The sequence below is a fragment of the Schistocerca piceifrons genome, chromosome 3 (genome assembly GCF_021461385.2).
Source record: "Schistocerca piceifrons isolate TAMUIC-IGC-003096 chromosome 3, iqSchPice1.1, whole genome shotgun sequence".
NCBI classification, from domain to species: Eukaryota; Metazoa; Arthropoda; class Insecta; order Orthoptera; family Acrididae; genus Schistocerca; species Schistocerca piceifrons.
The window spans coordinates 739,527,278-739,545,812 of record NC_060140.1 but is presented as its reverse complement, the minus strand read 5'-3'; the positions used below and the strand labels follow the sequence as shown (position 1 = coordinate 739,545,812).

The window sequence follows — 18,535 nt, the reverse complement described above, 5'->3', positions numbered from 1 at the left end:
ATGTTCTTTACAGGAAATGCTCAATATGTCCACCATCATTCCTCAACAATAGCTGTAGTCGAGGAATAATGTTGCGAACAGCGCTGTAAATAGATGTCGGTCGATCATGATACACTTGTGACTTCAGGTAACCCCAAAGCCAATAATCGCACGGACTGAGGTCTCGGGACCTGCGAGGCCAAGCATGACGAAAGTGGTGGCTGAGCACACGACCATCACCAAACGACGTGCGCAAGAATCTTTCACGCGTCTAGCAATATTATTATTATTATTATTATTATTATTATTATTATTATTATTTGTTCTAATAAAACCCCATGTCATTCCAAGTACGTGTGTCAATTTTTACCTCTCTATCTACATTATTCCGTGGTTTATTAAGTTTTCAAATTTATACTGACTTTTTGATCACCTGGTATGCTTCGCTTTTACTTATTTCATTAAAACTTAGCTCATAGCCCTCGTATTATTATGGCATTTACAGGAAATGGAAAGCATAAAATTTGTTGAGAAAGTTGATAGGCCAGTAGCTGTTGCCACTGTAAAAATTCTTGGTTATCAAACTATTAGGTTTCACAGACACTGAAGGCTGGAACTTTCTGTGATTTTCTGGTATTTTGTGAGATTTGTGTTCATTTTCAAAAATGTACAGGGAACAAGAGATATATGAGAAGAAAATGATTTACGAGATTTTTACAAATGTTCAGACAATGAGGTGTTGTATTTGATGCCAATTTAGGTAATGTATTGTGTGAAAAGACTGTAAATCCTGATTTTTTAAAACTGCAATTGTTACACCTGACTTTCCTATTATTTCAGTGGATTGTGAAGAAGAAAAGACCAATGGAGGTGATTCATATGGAGTGAAAAGGACAAATTTGTAATAGGGAAGGCTGGCCAAAGAGGATATGAGTGTAGTGAGTGAAGCATTGGAACTGTTTTCAATTGCTTCAAGTACCACACTTGACTGCTTTATGAAAGCGGAATTTCTTTGATCTTGTGGTTTTTGGGTGTTTATATGGCATGTTAATTGGTTATAGAAGGTATATGAATAAATACATTTAAAGACAACATATTATCACTTTTTTTCTGCTGTAAATACTACCAAGTTGTCCATTTTCAATACAAAAAATACCAAAATTGATAAGTTGAAGTAGATAGTTCAAAAAAATCAAAAAAAGTTTTAAAATTATAACTACGATGAATACAAAAAAGTTGTAGTTCTCAAAAAATTCTAGCCACTCCATCGGATTTACTTATAGGACCATTATTACAAGTGTTAAATCTGAATGGTAGGCTCACCTTCCCAGATACTGTCACTTGTGACAGGGCACATTATGTGCCAAAACTGTACGCAACCATACAGCAAAAATATACACATTGTGAGAAGCATTATTAAGTATCCCATGAAATAACGATGATTTCTGGCACCTGGAAATGTATTGGAATATTACTATTCAAATCTCAACAATAAAAATTTGTAGTAAAAAACAGACCACACATGTAATTCAATGCATAATAACAGCTTACCTATACAATTTCCGACCCATGGGCAGTGATGGTCGAACTTAGCAACACATCGATTACAAACAGAACAGTGCTTGGATCGGACTGGTCTTCTAACAAGGCACGAGCTGCAGAAACCTTGTGGGTCAAAACCCCCACGTTCTGCCAGTTCAATGATGGTCTGTAACAACGAAAAGGTAATGAATTTATGACGGAAAATTCTATGTAATTAATATACGATACACTAGCTTTCAAGGGTGGGCTAACAAGGGGCTGGAGGAAATGAGTCTTTCCTGCATTTACATAATAGCCTGACTAACACAGTCACATATACAGAGTGTGTGTGTGTGTGTGTGTGTGTGTGTGTGTGTGTGTGTGTGTGTGTGTGTGTGTGTGTGCGCGCGCGCGCGCGCGCGCGGCGCCTGCTGCGCGCGCGCATGCGTGGTGGGGGCGGGGGCAGGATGTGCGCACGTGTGGTATTACCAGCAGTGCCACTCGCATCAGCCACAAACTAGAGTTGGCACTTTGTGGTCCTTCTCACATTTTTCTGTGAGGAGGTAACCAGCAAAGAGTTTTTGACTTACATGATTTCTTTTTCAGTTTGGCAACTTTTTGTCATCAAAAAAGTTTGTTATTTCCAAGTTTTTCCACATTGAAATTCGAAATTTCCAAGAACCAATTTTTGTTGTACACAATAACAAGTTTTACTTTTCTAGTTTTGATGGTAATTTGGCAATTTTTTGTGGCCAAGTCACTGATTTGTAATTATTTCAGGCTGAGCAAGCATTACGAGTTGTATCACGTATTCTGTAAGTTATAAGCCATGCCACTGCTGTGAATTCCTTACCATTGGCTGTCAGCATTCTGTGCCATTGTGTGATAACCTCAAGTAGGTGAGAAATCTTTCAGGCACAAACTTTGAATTATTATAACAACAGACTTTGACAGAACATTGCACAATGCTTCAAATTGGATGTTCTTCACACTATGGCTATCGTTAACTTGAAGCTTGACACTACAAGAAAGTATGCAAAATGCTTCTTTGCACTGAAATTATTAAACAAGAACTGAAACTTAACTACAAAATATACATGTTCAAATATGGATCTGCATTTATAATTTACATAAAATTAAAAACTCACCTTTCCATATCTGCAAATAACAAATTCAAAGCTACATAATAAATTCTTACATGCTCATTACACTCTACTGCACTTCAGTCATATAATAGGAAATAGACCCAAAGCCCGAGTAGATTCTAGACGTCAGTGAGTGCAGTGGAGATAGCTGAAATTGAGGCACAAACATTAAAACAATTCAGTGCCCCTCTTCACATTTCCTTACACGACTCCACAACTTACTGTTCCTCAAGCAGAATCTACAAGTGAATTGTAACAAAATGACTCAGAATGTACTAACAGTTATTTGATCAGGAAATAGTTGGCATACCACTAGAGTCTTTCAAAATTCCCCTGAATCTTTCAGAGTACCCTGAAATTTCCACAACTTTTCCAATAAAGTCAATACAAGACATCACCCTGTTTTTGTATTTGCAAGAGATAGGTATATATGCAAAGTCTATGAGTAGATATGGGTGTGTGTGTTTTGGCCCATTGATGGAGTAGTAGTCGACCACTGTCTGTGAATTGCTGGAAGTTGCTTGACAACTGTCGACATGCTTCGTATGATGATGATGATGAGTCCCATACTTCTTTTACAGAGCGTAGGGGAGCGTCTCGGGAGAACCGCGCCGCCTTACTAGGCAAGGTCCTAGTGGAGGTGGTTTGCCATTGCCTTCCTCCGACCGTAATGGGGATGAATGATAGTGATGAAGACGACACAATAACACCCAGTCATCTCGAGGCAGGAAAAATTCCTGACCCCGCCGGGAATCGAACCCGGGACCCCGTGCTCGGGAAGCGAGAACGCTACCGCGAGACCACGAGGGGCGGTCGTATGACTGCTATGAATTGCGCTGATGATGTAGTTTCAGAGCAGTTTCCTGTCACCACATACACCGCATGGAGCATGCCAGTTACTACTGTTGCTGGTATTGACTACAGAGAACCACAATTTAATACCAAGCAGTGACCTAATGGTGGCTGGCGGGTTGTGCCAAGATATGGAGTCCATTACACGGGATATGTTGTACACTGCAAATTCTAACAAATGAGTTTGAGTCATTGCCTTCCACTAATAATGAGTGGCAACCAGCAGTCCTTGTCTCTCCTCCTCAGGCAGTAGTCACTCCTCCGTCAATGACACGGCATCCACACAGAGGGCGAAGAAAAGAAGGTTTGGTGTAAGCATTTAAAACATTTGGTGATTGACACCCATAGTATAGATATAGTGTCACAGGAGGGGCACAAATCACATTTGCTCTCAGAGTGTGTAGCTGCTAGATTGAGGAGACTATCGTAAGACCAAATGAGAGCACGGTTTGAACTCAACTGCAGATCACATCAACACCAACAGCAGCTGTTGCCTGGGATATAAAATCCTTCTCAGTTTCTTTCAGGAAACTGTCAAAAACCTTGAAAATAGCTAGCATCCCTCATGGGGTCCCAGTACAACTTTATATTAGCAGTGCTATTATGAGACTGATGTAGGTCCTCTAATCTAAAACTAAATGGAGGGTATAAACCAGAGACTTCTTGTTTTTGTGACCTGTTCAACAGGGTGAATGGTTGTAAGTCGACATGGGTAGCTCAGGTACGTGTAATACTCTGGTAATAGCCATTGGTTGGCATAGTACACGTAAAATGTACATCGCTTCTTTTTTTCCTTTTTAAAGTCAACTTCAATTTCTAAATCAACAGTAGGGAAGACAACCATTACTACAAAATAACAAATATGAGAGATCTAGGATTCAAAGACATTAATGTTAGCTGTCAGAACACTTGGTGTGGAGTCCCAGAATTAGAAAGCAGCTCCCATAGCTCCTACATTAAGAACTGAAAGCGACAAACTGCAAGCAGAGACAAAGGGAATTTTTGAAAGTATAGACTGTATATAGGAATGACAAGTCAGACCAAGCTCTTCCAACACTGCCCCATGAGGCTGCCACAGATGGTCACTTGAGCTGGAACAACCTAGACTAGGCTCCTCATGATGTGAAATATTTATAATGATAAGCAAAAAAATTAGACCTAGCAAGGTCCAAAATCAATCCGACTAGGATCTCATGAGGACAAGATTAACCAGGATGGGTGGAATTGGATTAATAACTGGATGCATCTACCACTTACCAGATTCATCCCCACCATTTGTAGGGCCATCCAAAAACAGCCTTAACTCGAGAGTAGGAATACCCAAACTGTGTGGCAATAGAGTTGGTGGCAGCTTTAATGTGCTCAGTATCACCTGAAGTATTTGGTGTAACATACCACTTTCATGAAGTGGTGTGTTGCACAATGTTAATAGTACCGACAAATTATGCTCATCAAACATACAGTTAATTTTCATTAGTAGTTTTAGGGCACTTTGGATATGCATATTGTGTGGAGAATTTGTATTATTTGTGCATGTTAATGAGACTGATGGAAGCAGCATTTCTGCAAGAAGGGGATTGTTCTGTCCTTTGCCAAGCTTCCAGGCACCTGCTGATTTGGTGATTATTCCATGCAGCAGCGTCCCTACCTCTAAGACATGCTGTACTCCATAGAATAGTGTGCACCTTGACAATGGCCTATGAGATGAAAAAATGAAGAGAGAGTTCTGCTGGACAGTATGTGCTACAGCTTATTAGAGAGCGAACACTGAGCTGTTGATAATTTTGTTCACACTTTATGGAACTGTCAAAGCTAAATTGCTGACAATTGTATATGGGATTTTCCAGAGCTGCATATGAGGTGTGTGAGGAAAGTACTGAGACTGATTTTTTATCTATAAAAGTTTTTATTTTTTTTTTCAAACAACAATATTGTCCCCTCCAAAATAGTTTCCTTTGGCAGCTGTACACTGGCAGAGTAGTCATTTCCAGTCTTCAACTGGTAGTGCCTCTAACATGTCGGCCATATTCTTCTGAACATTCTTCACAGTCCCAAAATGACGTGCTTTTAAGAAATTTTTAATTTCAGGAAACGAAAAAAAGTCACAAGCCCTCAGATCAAGTGAATAGGGAGGCTGTGGAATGACAGGAATGCCTTTTTGAGATCAAAAATTCTGTGATGGAACTGGCCATGTGACACTGAGCATTGTCATGATGCAGTATCCACTTGTATGCAATGTCCTCTCTCAATCAATTCACACTTTTCCCGAGGCTTTCAGGAATACCTTTGTAAATCAGTTGGTTGACGGTTTGCCCTGGAAGAACAATCTCACAAGAGCATTCACACGTTTTCATCGGTTTTTGAAGTTGAAGAGCTCCCTGAGTGAAGTTCTTCCTCCAAAAATAATTTGTGCTGGTGAAAATCTTGTGCTCTTGATAAGGAATGATCCCTATAGGCCCCTGATTCAACTTTTAAAAGGTCCCACTCACAGATTCCCCAAACGTAACACAAAGCTCAATGGCATAACATTGCTCTAAATTCCATAGTTCCATCTTCGTAACAAACAACAAAAGCACAACTTCACTGATGGCACTGTTATAAATCATGTGATAGCTGTACAGAGATGACACTCAGACTGAGCATCTGGAAGGGATGAGGATACCAGTCGACACAAGTAGAACATCACAGTATCTCCAGATTGCTCACAGTGTTGTCAGTCTCATTACTTTTCTCACACACCTCATAAGTTGGAAGAACAGACACAGCTTAAAAAAAAAAGAGACTTCAAAATTATTTGGTAATTTTCTGAACCTATATAAACACAATTTTTATCTACAACACAGGCCAGACCACATAAGACTCAAAGGTGAAGGAATCAGATAGTGGATTGTACCCTGAATAAACAAGTCAGTAATTGCACATCTTTACACCACAGCATTGTAATTATTACACATAGTTCCTCCCCCTCTGAACATTCATCAAATACACCAGGAAATATCCCAAGTATTACCAAAAACATTTTTAGACAACTGTTTTGAACATGCTGAGAGCCATCAGTTTAAATTTGACAAACATTCAAGAGTTGTGTATGTTAAAGCCCAGACACAACATCCATCGTGCTCAAGATAAAAAAAACAAATACAAAAATGTCCATCATGGTGTATAGTAGTACTTATATACTGTTGTGAAAAAACATATTTACACAATCTTGCTATGAAAGAAAACACAGCAAAACTGATAAAAACACACAATGGCAATTTGTGCACCTGTGAGAAGGACTATGGGATAAACCTACATTAAGTTTCACAGTCAGGTTCTGGATAAGGATCCAGCACAAAAACATTTCTGGTCACATGAAAAGTCAATGATTGGATTTAAATATTCAACAGAATCTCTCATGGATTAGTCTAGTGTTAAAACTGAAGACATCAGACGGAAGGCTGAAATAGGTTCTGAATTCATACATGATGAAATCATGCCACTGTTTGACCACAGCTCACAGTCATAAATGAGGCAGATTGAAAGAAGCATTCCCAATACTGAGAACCAGTTAAACTACTCAAAGCGAACAAGGCACCAAGTCCAGACAGAAGACTACTGGATTTTTCATTGAATACATTATAGAACTGGCCCTTTCCCAAACTCTTAAATATCAATAATACCTCATGCAGCAAATACTCTCACACAACTGAAAATATAGTGATAAGTCGTGTTTAAGGAAATGGCAGTATCCTTATCTTACTGAGTCCTAGAGTATATTCTAAGCTCAAACATTATGACATTCTTGGAGGAAAAGGATCTTCTTTCACAGAACCAGCATGACAGAAAATAGTAGATGATGATGATGATGATGATGAACAAGCAGTCTATACCTTTACAGATTTCCAAAATAAAATCGACACTGAGCTACATGGCCAACCGGTAACCCAGGTATGATCCCATGGAGTATCTTCACAGGCATGTTTTAATGATCATAAGGAGTGGCTTCGTAGATCAGCTCCAAGGTATTGTGACAAATAGAATCCAGGATGTTCTACAGAACAGGGAATCAGGTGAACATTAATGAAAGCGATAAACTACAGGGACGAATTCCTGACTGGAAATGGAGGAAAAACGGGCTTATGAACAAGTGTCCGGAAAGGCATCATTGCCATGGTAGATGGCGTTTACAAATGACAATTCCTCTGACCCTGTGTCATGTGTTCCTTGTGTATTGCAGGCTGTGTGATTGATGCAGCGTACTGTAAGCAGCAGAATGGTCCAGTATTTATGTCAGGAAGAAGCCAAGGTGGTGGTTGTGTATTGCCAAGCAGAAGGAAACGGTCAAGAGGCAGCACAGCTATATCAAAACATGTACTCTCACAGAAACCAACCACATCACACAACATTTCAAGCTCTTTTTGGGCATTTGTGTGATCATGGGTCCTTTCAGATGGACGAATGTGCAGGGAGGTGGTGGACTGTGCGAACACCAGATTTGGAGGACCGTGTTCTACAGGATACTGAGAAGAATCGTAGTACAAGCTCCAGACAAGTGGCACGCCAACATGATGTAAGCCAAAGCACAATTATGTGTAACCTGCATGACAACTGCTACTATTCCTATCACCTGCAATCCCATGGAGGATATTTTGAAAATATGTGGTGATGTGGATGGGATGTAGCTCTGTTCTGTGGCCAGGACAATTTGTTGTCATTGCACATACACCATTCATTTCAGGACAAAAGTTCATAGCACCTTTTTTCCTTCATTTCCAGTCAGGAATCTGTCCCTGCAGTTTGTCAGTATTATTAATGTTCACTGAGTATATAAAAGCAGAGTGTATTTATGTATGTCCAGTATCGCTTCCCAAACCTTTGGATCAATTTCAACCAAATTTGACACAGAAACAGCAGGCCTCATGAGTATCAGCACTGGGGGATTTATAACCTTCTAGCTCCAATACGGGCAGTGTGATATGGGGGGGAGAGAGAGAGGAGGATATGGTCGGAGGGAGTGGAGAGGACGATATGGTCAGAGGCAGTGAAGAGGAAAATATGGTCAGAGAGAGGGGTGGAGGAAATGGACAAAGAGAGGCAGAGGAGGAGATGAAGAGATAGATAGAGTGAAAAGGAGGAGTTAGACAGACAGAGATGGGAGGATGAGGTGGACAGATAGAAGGAGGAAGAGGGGGGGACAGGGAGGGGGAGAAGGAGAAGTGTTAAATACATGTGTCAGATGCATATGTGGGTGAAGCTGCAGGGAAAAGGCTATTGTTGAATAGAAAGGAAGGTAACATTGGGTCCATCACAGGGAGCATAGTAAGAGCACTAACGTTCACAATATATATAACAATTTGTTGATGCAGTCTACAGCACTATAGTTCAAAGAAAATTTTGTTGTCTACAAGAGAGAATTGTCACAAAAAATTATAAGGAAATTCAGAAAGACTTAAACCTTCACAGAACTTTTAAATCTTGTAATTACATTACTTTATGACACAAAATTTTCGTCACATGTGATACACACCCTGATAGGAATGTCTACTGGTGTTGACCAAAAGATTCTGAACAACAGATAGCAATTACAGTCACACATGAAAAGAAATGGAAAACAATACACAGTGTCATGATTTTCACTTGGTGTGGTGAAAGACTGCTTTCTTCCAGAGTGAATAAACGTAAGATAATACTCAAGGAAAAAGCAAGGTCAATGTAGAATCTAATTACAAGAATAACAGTAAACTTCTGGAACTGCCACGTCATTTATATGTTTAGCAGTAACATGAAGAAGTGACATGAAATGTCGCAAATAAGTTCAATCATTAGCACTGAATGTGATCAGAAGACCTAGATTTGTTGGAAAGATTCTGCAAATAGCATTCTAGCTGTAAAAGAAGTTGCATTCATGGCACTAGTGTGATCAATTTTATAGAGTATTGCACTATCTGAAATATAGATAGTTAGCACCTCTCAATCTGTTATTGTTGCACTACTATTCATAACTTTTCCCCTTTTATATTTCAAACTGTGACTGACTAAACATATTGTGTGTATATTACATATATTTGAATGGCCATTACACTGTACATGTACTATCTCTAATTAATTTATTGTTCAAGTGGTAATTTTCAACCTGCTGACTGTAGTGATGTAGTTAGTTTTGCATAAAAATTTGTTCATTAAAAGGAATGTGTAACTGAAATTGTTATAACAGTGTCCAATGGAGCTATTCAAAAGAGAGAATCATTAGTTTTGAGAGGACTGACACCCCCAAGTAGAAAGTTTTTCTATAACTATCTTCGTCTGTCCAAAAACTAGTTAACTCAGTTGGTGATTTTAATTAAAGTTTAGACATACTCAAAGGATTGATTATTCCTGTTTAATCCTGAAAATCCATATTATATGTTTGTTGGTTTAATTTTTCTAAACCGATTTACAACCTCCAGAATTCAGTCAAGTCATTGACTAAGAATTGTATAAATTAACATAATTTTAAACATGGTAACTATACTTGTAAATAAGCAATTCACAGTGGAGGGATACTAAACAGTCCTTTAATTTATGTTAATTTTTGTAACTAACTGTGTATTAGGTAAATCAAGTTATTGCTGGAACACACAGCTCATCTGCAATGACAAATTCTTATCTTACAATTTCACAAATTAGTATGTATTTAATGAAATCATAAAATGTCCTTTCACCTGTTTCTAAATACTGCCCTCCCCAAATATCTTCAGTCTATGTTCAGAGTCAGTCAAGCTAATATCTCTGCATTACTTAGTTACTGAACAAGCTGTAGTCATTTATCTTCATGAACTTCTTCGATAAGAGTGAGTCTGGGCTTGGACATATTAGCAGCAACGTTGTGTATGTTCTGTCAGAACTGTTTCAATTGATGTTTACATATCATTCAGTATCTTGGTGAACTACTTTGATTGATATAAAGAAGCACTGTGTTTGCTAGTATGCACTTTATAGATGTGTTATTGATCTGTGTCTACTGTGACTTTAGTAGGGAACTATGCTTGTCTGACTATGTTTTTGAACTGAGATTGGTTGAAGGATAAGGACTACGAGATATGTTGCCACTAAACGGTCGCTGTATGGGTTAGCCTGGTCTATGCGATATACGAACAGAGGAATTAAGAAAATGATCATCATCCAGACAGCTAATTTAAAATTAATAAAAGTGAGGACAAATGAAACTAAAAACAATGTTGTTGTGCCCGTAATTTTTTCCCACCACTCAGTACCCACAATTTTTTAGCTATGTGGTGAAGAACTTGTAGTACCACCAAGGAAAAGAAGATGAAGAGGAAGAGGAAGAAGAGGAGGAGGAGGAGGAGGAGGAGGAGGAAGTAGAGGTAGAGGAGGAAGAAGTAGAGGTAGAGGAGGAGGCGGCAGCTACAGCCAGATTAGTACCATTACATACCGTTTGGAGTCTATATAAAAAACAGACATGAATCCTGGCATGGCTTCAGAAAAGAGCTAAGTGCAACCACAGCAGTTACACAGTTCTTCCATGAAGTTTACTGTCTGTTGGACCAGAAGATGAAGACTCCAGGTATATTTTTAGACCTGACAAAAGAATTCGACATGGTAAAGCATAGTTTACTTATAAAAAAAAACTGAAGTCATATCGTATTGGGGATCCATCTACAATCTTCTAGCCACAAATTTGTTGAATCATAAACAATGCAGTACACTTACATGCAAACTAGATGACAAAATTATAAATTTTCAATCCACAAATGAAACAGTAATACATGGTGTACCTTAGGGCTCAATCCTTGATTCCTTTCTCTTCCTCATATGTAATAACAACATTGCACAATCCATTAACTCCCATTTAATTAGCTATGCAGATGATATGTCAATCTTATTCTGTAGTGCAGAATGTACACAACAAGAATCTTTCGCTGCTAGTGGTATAATAGAAGCAACAAAATACTACAGTGATCAGGGCCTACAGGGGAATGTCACAAAATCTCAATTACTGGCATATAAAATCGGCAGTTCTCACTACAGCTATGTAAATAATGCGCACAACACCTGCGCAACAGAAACTGGAAGCTGTAAATTTCTGGGGAGTATGTTGATGAAAATTTGCGGTGACAAAACCACATTAATTTTGAATTTGGAAAAGTCCATACTGCTTTATACTTCTTTAGGCATCTCGCAGATATAATTCTTAGTTAAACACTGAAAATAATATATTGTGGTGCAATTTATCACTTTCCTAATTCAGGGCTCAAACTATAAGGCTGTGCATCTGCCACTTAAAAAAAATACTACTGTTGCAGAAAAGAGCAATAAGGATTATGCATGGGACAGACGACAGAGTGTCATGTAGTGAAGTATATGTGCAGCACAAAAACCTAACAATATATTCTTTATATATATTTGAATTAGTTACATTTTTATCAGTCAATTAAAGGAAGTTATTAAGTGCAGTGATGTACTTGATCGCAATACCTGGACAAAATTTAATTATTTCTGCAAAAGAACAAAATTAAAAATTACAAATAGAAGACACTACATGACTGGATTGATTTGGTTTAACAAACTACAAAACTCTCTAAAAACATACAGGGCCTGATTTTAACACAAAATTCAAATATTTTCTGATAGCAAAATGCTTATATTCACTCAAAGAATTTTAAGACAATGATTATAACATGAACCAGTAGTGTACCAGGAGTCATGTTATAAATTTATAAAATAGATATAAGATGCAACAATTGCAGTATATAACATATTTTGACAGTACAATTATTGTCATAATATTACCATTTCCAAAAGCCATCACTGGGATGGCTCCAAGCAAAGAAAATATAAATAAATAAATAAATAAGGTTGAATGAATTCAAAAACAAGCTGCTAAGATCCTAACAAATTAGTAAAGTGTATATCAAAGTGTAATGGAAACATTCAGGCAACACTACTGGGAATCTCTGATAGAAAGGTGACCACATTCCCATGAAACCCTGTTAGATAACTTTAATGAAATGGTATATGAAAAAGAAACTGAATGACAATTATCCTACCATCAACATACATTTTAAACAGGCTCAGTGGACTAAGATGAGAAAGTTTAGTGCTACTTTATCTCTTGTCATCTGACAGCAAGGTTGGTATCCTACAATGTCCACTATCAACGACTCCTCCAGGGGCTGATAAGAGGCGCCAATGAGAGAGCACATGGACAAGGCCACCAATGAAAAGCTAGGGATAAAACCCAGGTACCGGGACTCTATAAGATGCTTCGAATTGTGCTGTGCTAAAGTCTCTACCTTGTTTACATCATACTTTCATGATCTGGTTGTTAACTGGATTTCAACTGGAGTACATTTTGGAATGCTGTTCTGCAGTTATTGACAGATTTGCTTGACCCTGGACTACCTGGATTACCCTCTTGGTGCATTCTACAATTTACGATATTCGGTGCAGATTTGTATTGTGAACTATCAATTGATTTCAGTGAACTATCAATTGATTTCAGTGAACTATCAATTGATTTCAGTGAACTATCAATTGATTTCAGTGAACTATCAATTGATTTCAGTGAACTATCAATTGATTTCAGTGAACCCATATTTTTGTGTAATATAGTGTGTAATGCACCGTAGCATGTGCGTAGGACAATAAGGTACAGTAATCACGGATTCAGAATTCATGAAACTAAGGCATCAACAGCCTCAATTTCAAATGCAACAGCAGATCGAACAAGAAGAATAATGAAAGCAACAGCTGCAACTTCAAATGCAATAGCAGATATGGCAAGAACAACTACAAAAACAAATTCTGAAAAAGCAGCAATGACAGGTATACTAAAACAGCTTATCAAACCAGAACAGCACTCACCATCACCACCACTTGTGTGACTTCATTCAGAACTCATATACTTCATCATCTGACCTGTGAGTCAACCTCAACATCCATTTAGAGACATGGCCCAGAACAACAAATCAGTAGCGGCATGTGTCTGACTCACAGTGTTCACATAACCCCCTACCACCCAACTTAACTATTACAACAGGAGAGAGTGGTAACCAGGGTGCCCAGATGTTTTGCTAAACATATGTCCACTCAGTCCTGTATAGGGATACGCACTGGGTGCAGTGCTGTAAACAAGGACATGTGGAAATTTGCAGAAGCAAAACCATATTGCACCAACAACATCGCATCAGTGTAAACATGTTATAGCCACCATTACAACCTCTCACAGAGCAACTGCAACACTTTCCACTCCCTCTAACAATCAACAAACAATCACTACAATTTCTTATTGAAATCAGTTTTTATCATAAATGATGAACTGACGAACTCAGTGCAAAAACAGGATATCTCATGTTTCACAAATCCGATGTCGAACATAGGCGGCGGTCTCATCAATGTTCAATGCAAAATAGGGATATCTACAGTATTTATCCCTTTCTCCCACCAAAGTGATAATTGGACTAGATTGTAAAACTTATAGGGAAAAGTGGAGTTATCCCCTTTTTATACGGAGGTCTTAAATTGGTTTTCTGTCTCTTCAGCAAACATCACAAATGCAAGGATGGTATACTTTTGTGCAATAAATGCATTGTAATCGCAGTCTCAGTTGCGCCACCACATTAGGTGCATAACATTTTTGTGATGGATGCTTTTATATCTCTTCATTTTAAAATAGTAACAACAGCAACATCATACCTACTGTGGATCTGGAGAAAATGATTTGGAAATTCAAAAAGATGGGTTCTTTTGGTGTGCAACCTTGTGGAGGGAGGAAAGGAACAGATCTGACATCAGTAGAAGCAGTGGCCACAGCAATACAGGAGGAGATGAGTAGTGGTGTGCAAACATATACTGCATGGAGAGTTGCCCAAACATTGGACATACCAGTGAGCAAGCTGCGTAGAATCTTACAAAATATCCTTTATTTCCAATCCATTCAAAATTACCCATGTGCATGGGTTGCTTCCTGTTGACCTGCTTTAGAATTTCTGGCTCACATGGAAATGGACAATGATTGGCATGGAAGATTTTGTGGCCAGACGAAGCCCACTTCCATCTGACAGGATATGTCAACACACAGAATTGTTGAATATGGGCAACGGAAATTCCACATGAAAAACAACCAGTGCCACTTCATCCTGAAAAGGTCACTGTGTGGTGCGGGTTTACGGCACCATTTATCAGAGGGCCATATTTTTTCAAAGAGACAGGTGCTCCTGGTCCTGTTACCTGGTAAGCGCTATGAGTGTCTTTTGTGCAACCATGTCATTATGGCTCTACAGCAGTGTGGATGGGATGATTTTTATGCAATATGGCGCACCTCTGCACATTGCAAATCCTTTTAAGCAGCTGCTGAAATGCCATTTTGGAAATGCTAGATTTATCAGCCACCATTTCCCTACAGTCTGGCTGCCCGATCACCTGATCTTAATCCGTGTGACTTCTGGCTGTGGGGCTATCTGAAAGATGTTGTGTTCAGTGTTCCGATTGCAAATTTAGATGTATTGAAGGCATGCATTGTGCAACACATTCTGAACATGACCCTGGAAAGACTTTGATCAATTGTGGAACATGCTGTTTCTCGATTTCAACTTGCTGCAGAAAACGGTGGACAGCATATTAAACATGTTTTGCACCCGTCACATGGAAATTAATAATCCGATTTGATTTTGTTTATGATTTTTATGCGGTTTTTGGCTGCAATTTACTACCAATGTGAGTGATGCTTTTTATGTGGTTTTTGACCTCAGGACAATTAAAAACCGATTTTTCCCATCCGATGTGATATGACCTTGCCGTGATGGATGGGCTAACATAACTAACGGTATCACACCTGTACACCCACACATACTGAGTAGTACAGTTTGTTTAACGTCAAACATACACCTTAGGCATTGTTGCATGATTCAGTTGTCATTGGTAGTCGACCACTGTTAAATTATGATGCTTACAGCGCCATCTATTGCTACATTTTGTAACTAATTATTTTTCTTCTGCCACACGTTTTGCCCCTTCTCTGATAATATTCCGTTGCAATTTGACGTCATTCTGACCAGTAGTATTATTTCTACAGTGATTTGAAAGTTTAACTTTAATTACGAAGGTCACTCCAAAAGAAATGCACACTATTTTTGTAAAAATACAATTTTCATTTTACATGTGTGAAAGTTTTACAGTGTGTAGATACACCCTTCCCGCTTGTTTTCAAACTTAGTTCAACCTGTTCCCGTGAGTGGAACCATCACAGCAAGTCTTCAAGATGGCTGCTACACTTGACGTTCGTCAGAAGCAATGTGCTGTCATAGAATTCCTGTGCTGTGAAAGCGAGACAGTGTGAAACATCCACAAGAGGTTGGAAAAGGTGTATGAAGATGCTGCTGTCATTTGCAGTACAGTTAGTCGGCGGGCAAGCACGTTACATGATGAAAGCGGGCACGGCAATATTGAGGATTGTCCTCGCAGTGGTAGGCCTCATACTGCACACACTCCAGACAATGTGCAGAGAGTTGACAAATTGGTGACTGCTGACAGATGCATCACAGTGAACGAATTGTCACGCTACGTTGGGATAGGGGAAGGAAGTGTTTGCAGAATACTGAAAGTGTTGGTATTAAAAAAGGTTTGTGTCAAGTGGGTTCCCAGGATGTTGACAGTGGCTCACAAAGAAACAAGAAAAACAGTATGCAGTGAACTTTCGGAACAGTACGACAATGGTGGAGATGAATTTCTTGGAAGAATTGTGACAGGTGATGAAACATGGCTCCATCATTTTTCACCAAAGACGAAGAGGCAATCAATGCAGTGGCATCATGCAAATTCACCCAAGAAAAAAAAATTCAAAACCACACCTTCTGCGGGAAAAGTTATGGCTACAGCGTTTTTCGATTCCGAAGGACTCTTGCTTGTGGACATCATGCCAAGTGGAACCACCATAAATTCTGATGCTTATGTGACGACACTGAAGAAACTTCAAGCTCGACTGAGTCGTGTTCGACCACATCGGCATAAGCAGGATGTTTTGCTGTTGCACGACAATGCATGGCCACATGTCAGTAAAAAAAAATATGGAAGCGATCACAAAACTCGGATGGACACCACTGAATCACCCACCTCACAGTCCAGACCTGGCTCCATGTGACTATCATCTCTTCGTGGAACAAGGTTTGATGATGAGGACTCCCTTGTGCATGCTGCCAAACAGTGGCTCCAACAGGTTGGTCCAGAATTTTACCGTGCGGGTATACAGGCGCTGGTTCCAAGATGGCATAAAGCAGTTGAGAGGGATGGAAATTATGTGGAGAAATGAATATATTGATCCTAAAGTATGTATCTACACACTGTAAAACTTTCAAACATGTAGAATAAAAGTTGGATAAAAAAAAAAAAAAAAAAAAAAAAAAAAAAAAAAAAAAAAAAAAAAAAAAAAAAAAAGTGTGCATTTCTTTTGGAGTGACCCTCGTATAATCACCCTGTATATTAGTATCTGGCACTACAAAACAGTTATGCCTACTGCTACAGACACAACAAAATAGTCTAAACTGCACCATACAAATTTGTGAATTCTTTTAAAAGCAAGTGGAATGCTAAGGCTACATATTAAGCCATGAAGGACTTCAACTGACACAGCAACATGTGGAAGCCATAGAAAAAAATCAACGTCCCTGCGAACTTAAAAGACATTTGATTCTTGCTCAGAAAAAAAATTATTATGTCAAATTTATACCAAACGGCACCCAGTCTGCAAGGCCCTTAATAATCTATACAAAAAAGTACAACTTATGAAAGATCATAGCAATGTCAAGAGGCTTTTACAAGCTAAAACATTAACCTATCAATGCCCATGGTATGTTATACCATACGTTGTTTTTATTTTGTGTTGTTACCACTGGATGGAATGGTGTAGGCTGCTTACTATTGTTTGTCTGTACAGTCAGTGGGTGCCACTCCACAACAACAGCAGTTTTCAGTGACACAAAAATACCATTATTGCACAGCTAGCCATTTCCTCTTAGTGCTACGCAGAACCGGCAAGATAACGTGTGACAGGTAAGAATTTTATCCTTACTGAAACTGCTTGTATTGATATAAATGTTTGGCTTATGATTTTAGTATTAGATTAGAATAACAATTTAGCTTGATGTTGTTACCGGTTGTAAAATCTTTATCTAGTCTTATGTAATAGAGTAATACTTTGTCGGATGATATATCATACAATGGAAAACTATCACTACTATTAAACGTAATTCAGGAAACATTTCTTTTTTTTACTTTTACAATAAAATAACAGATGAAATTGTTTCCTGAGCTCATTTTGGTACATTCTTATGTAGCATATTTTACTGGCAGGTCAAATAAAAACTATTTTAATCCTGACAAACCAAGTGTGCAAAAGAGATTCTAAAACTACTTGAAAATCACAGCGATGAAGATAGTATCTGCAGTGAAACAGACTGAGCTGATGAGCTGGACTTAGTCTTTCTTACATTGCATGATGGAATTGATTCCACCTGTGATGATGCTTCTAGTGAAGATGATGGACTCGTAGTTTAAGTGACACTGGTAAGGGGATTCTTTTACAGCCAGTGGAAGTACAAGCCACTTCAGAAGGAAACAGAAGTGGTGTTATTGTGCAGCCTGTGAGAAAGAAGCAACAACAGAGATAAGAAAACACCAGAAACATCAAAGAAATATCAAACAATAACATGGAAGTGGATATCAAAGGAACTGAAGACCATGAATGTTGGCAGTCAATTAGATTTCACTGCTAATATATCAGAGCCTTTTCTTGCAACTAAAATGAAGCAGTCTCATAGCATGCCTGTAGATATATTCAAGGCAGTTTTCAATGAAGAATTGATGGAGTAAATTTGTAACGAGAGAGTGAAATATGCTTCTCCAAAAGTATATTTACAATTTCAACTTTCAGTTGATGAGTTATACAAATATTTCAGAATAGTTATTCTTTCTGGTTACAATCCAGTCCCCTTTAGAAGAATGTATTTGGAAATGAGCAGACACTTACAATTATCTTGTAAGTAATTCACTCAGTAGAAACA

General features: G+C 38.5%; 1 protein-coding gene across 1 annotated transcript in view; it reads right to left on the bottom strand.

Annotated features, from left to right (window-relative positions):
• LOC124787655 (palmitoyltransferase Hip14) overlaps positions 1-18,535 on the bottom strand; it is a 134,184-nt gene that overhangs the window by 56,455 nt on the left and 59,194 nt on the right. The window contains exons 9-10 of the mRNA XM_047254456.1: positions 1,531-1,687; positions 1,303-1,431 (exon numbers count right to left, since the gene is read on the bottom strand). Of these exons, the coding sequence (XP_047110412.1) occupies positions 1,303-1,431; positions 1,531-1,687 (286 nt within the window). The remainder of the gene's footprint in view (positions 1-1,302; positions 1,432-1,530; positions 1,688-18,535) is intronic.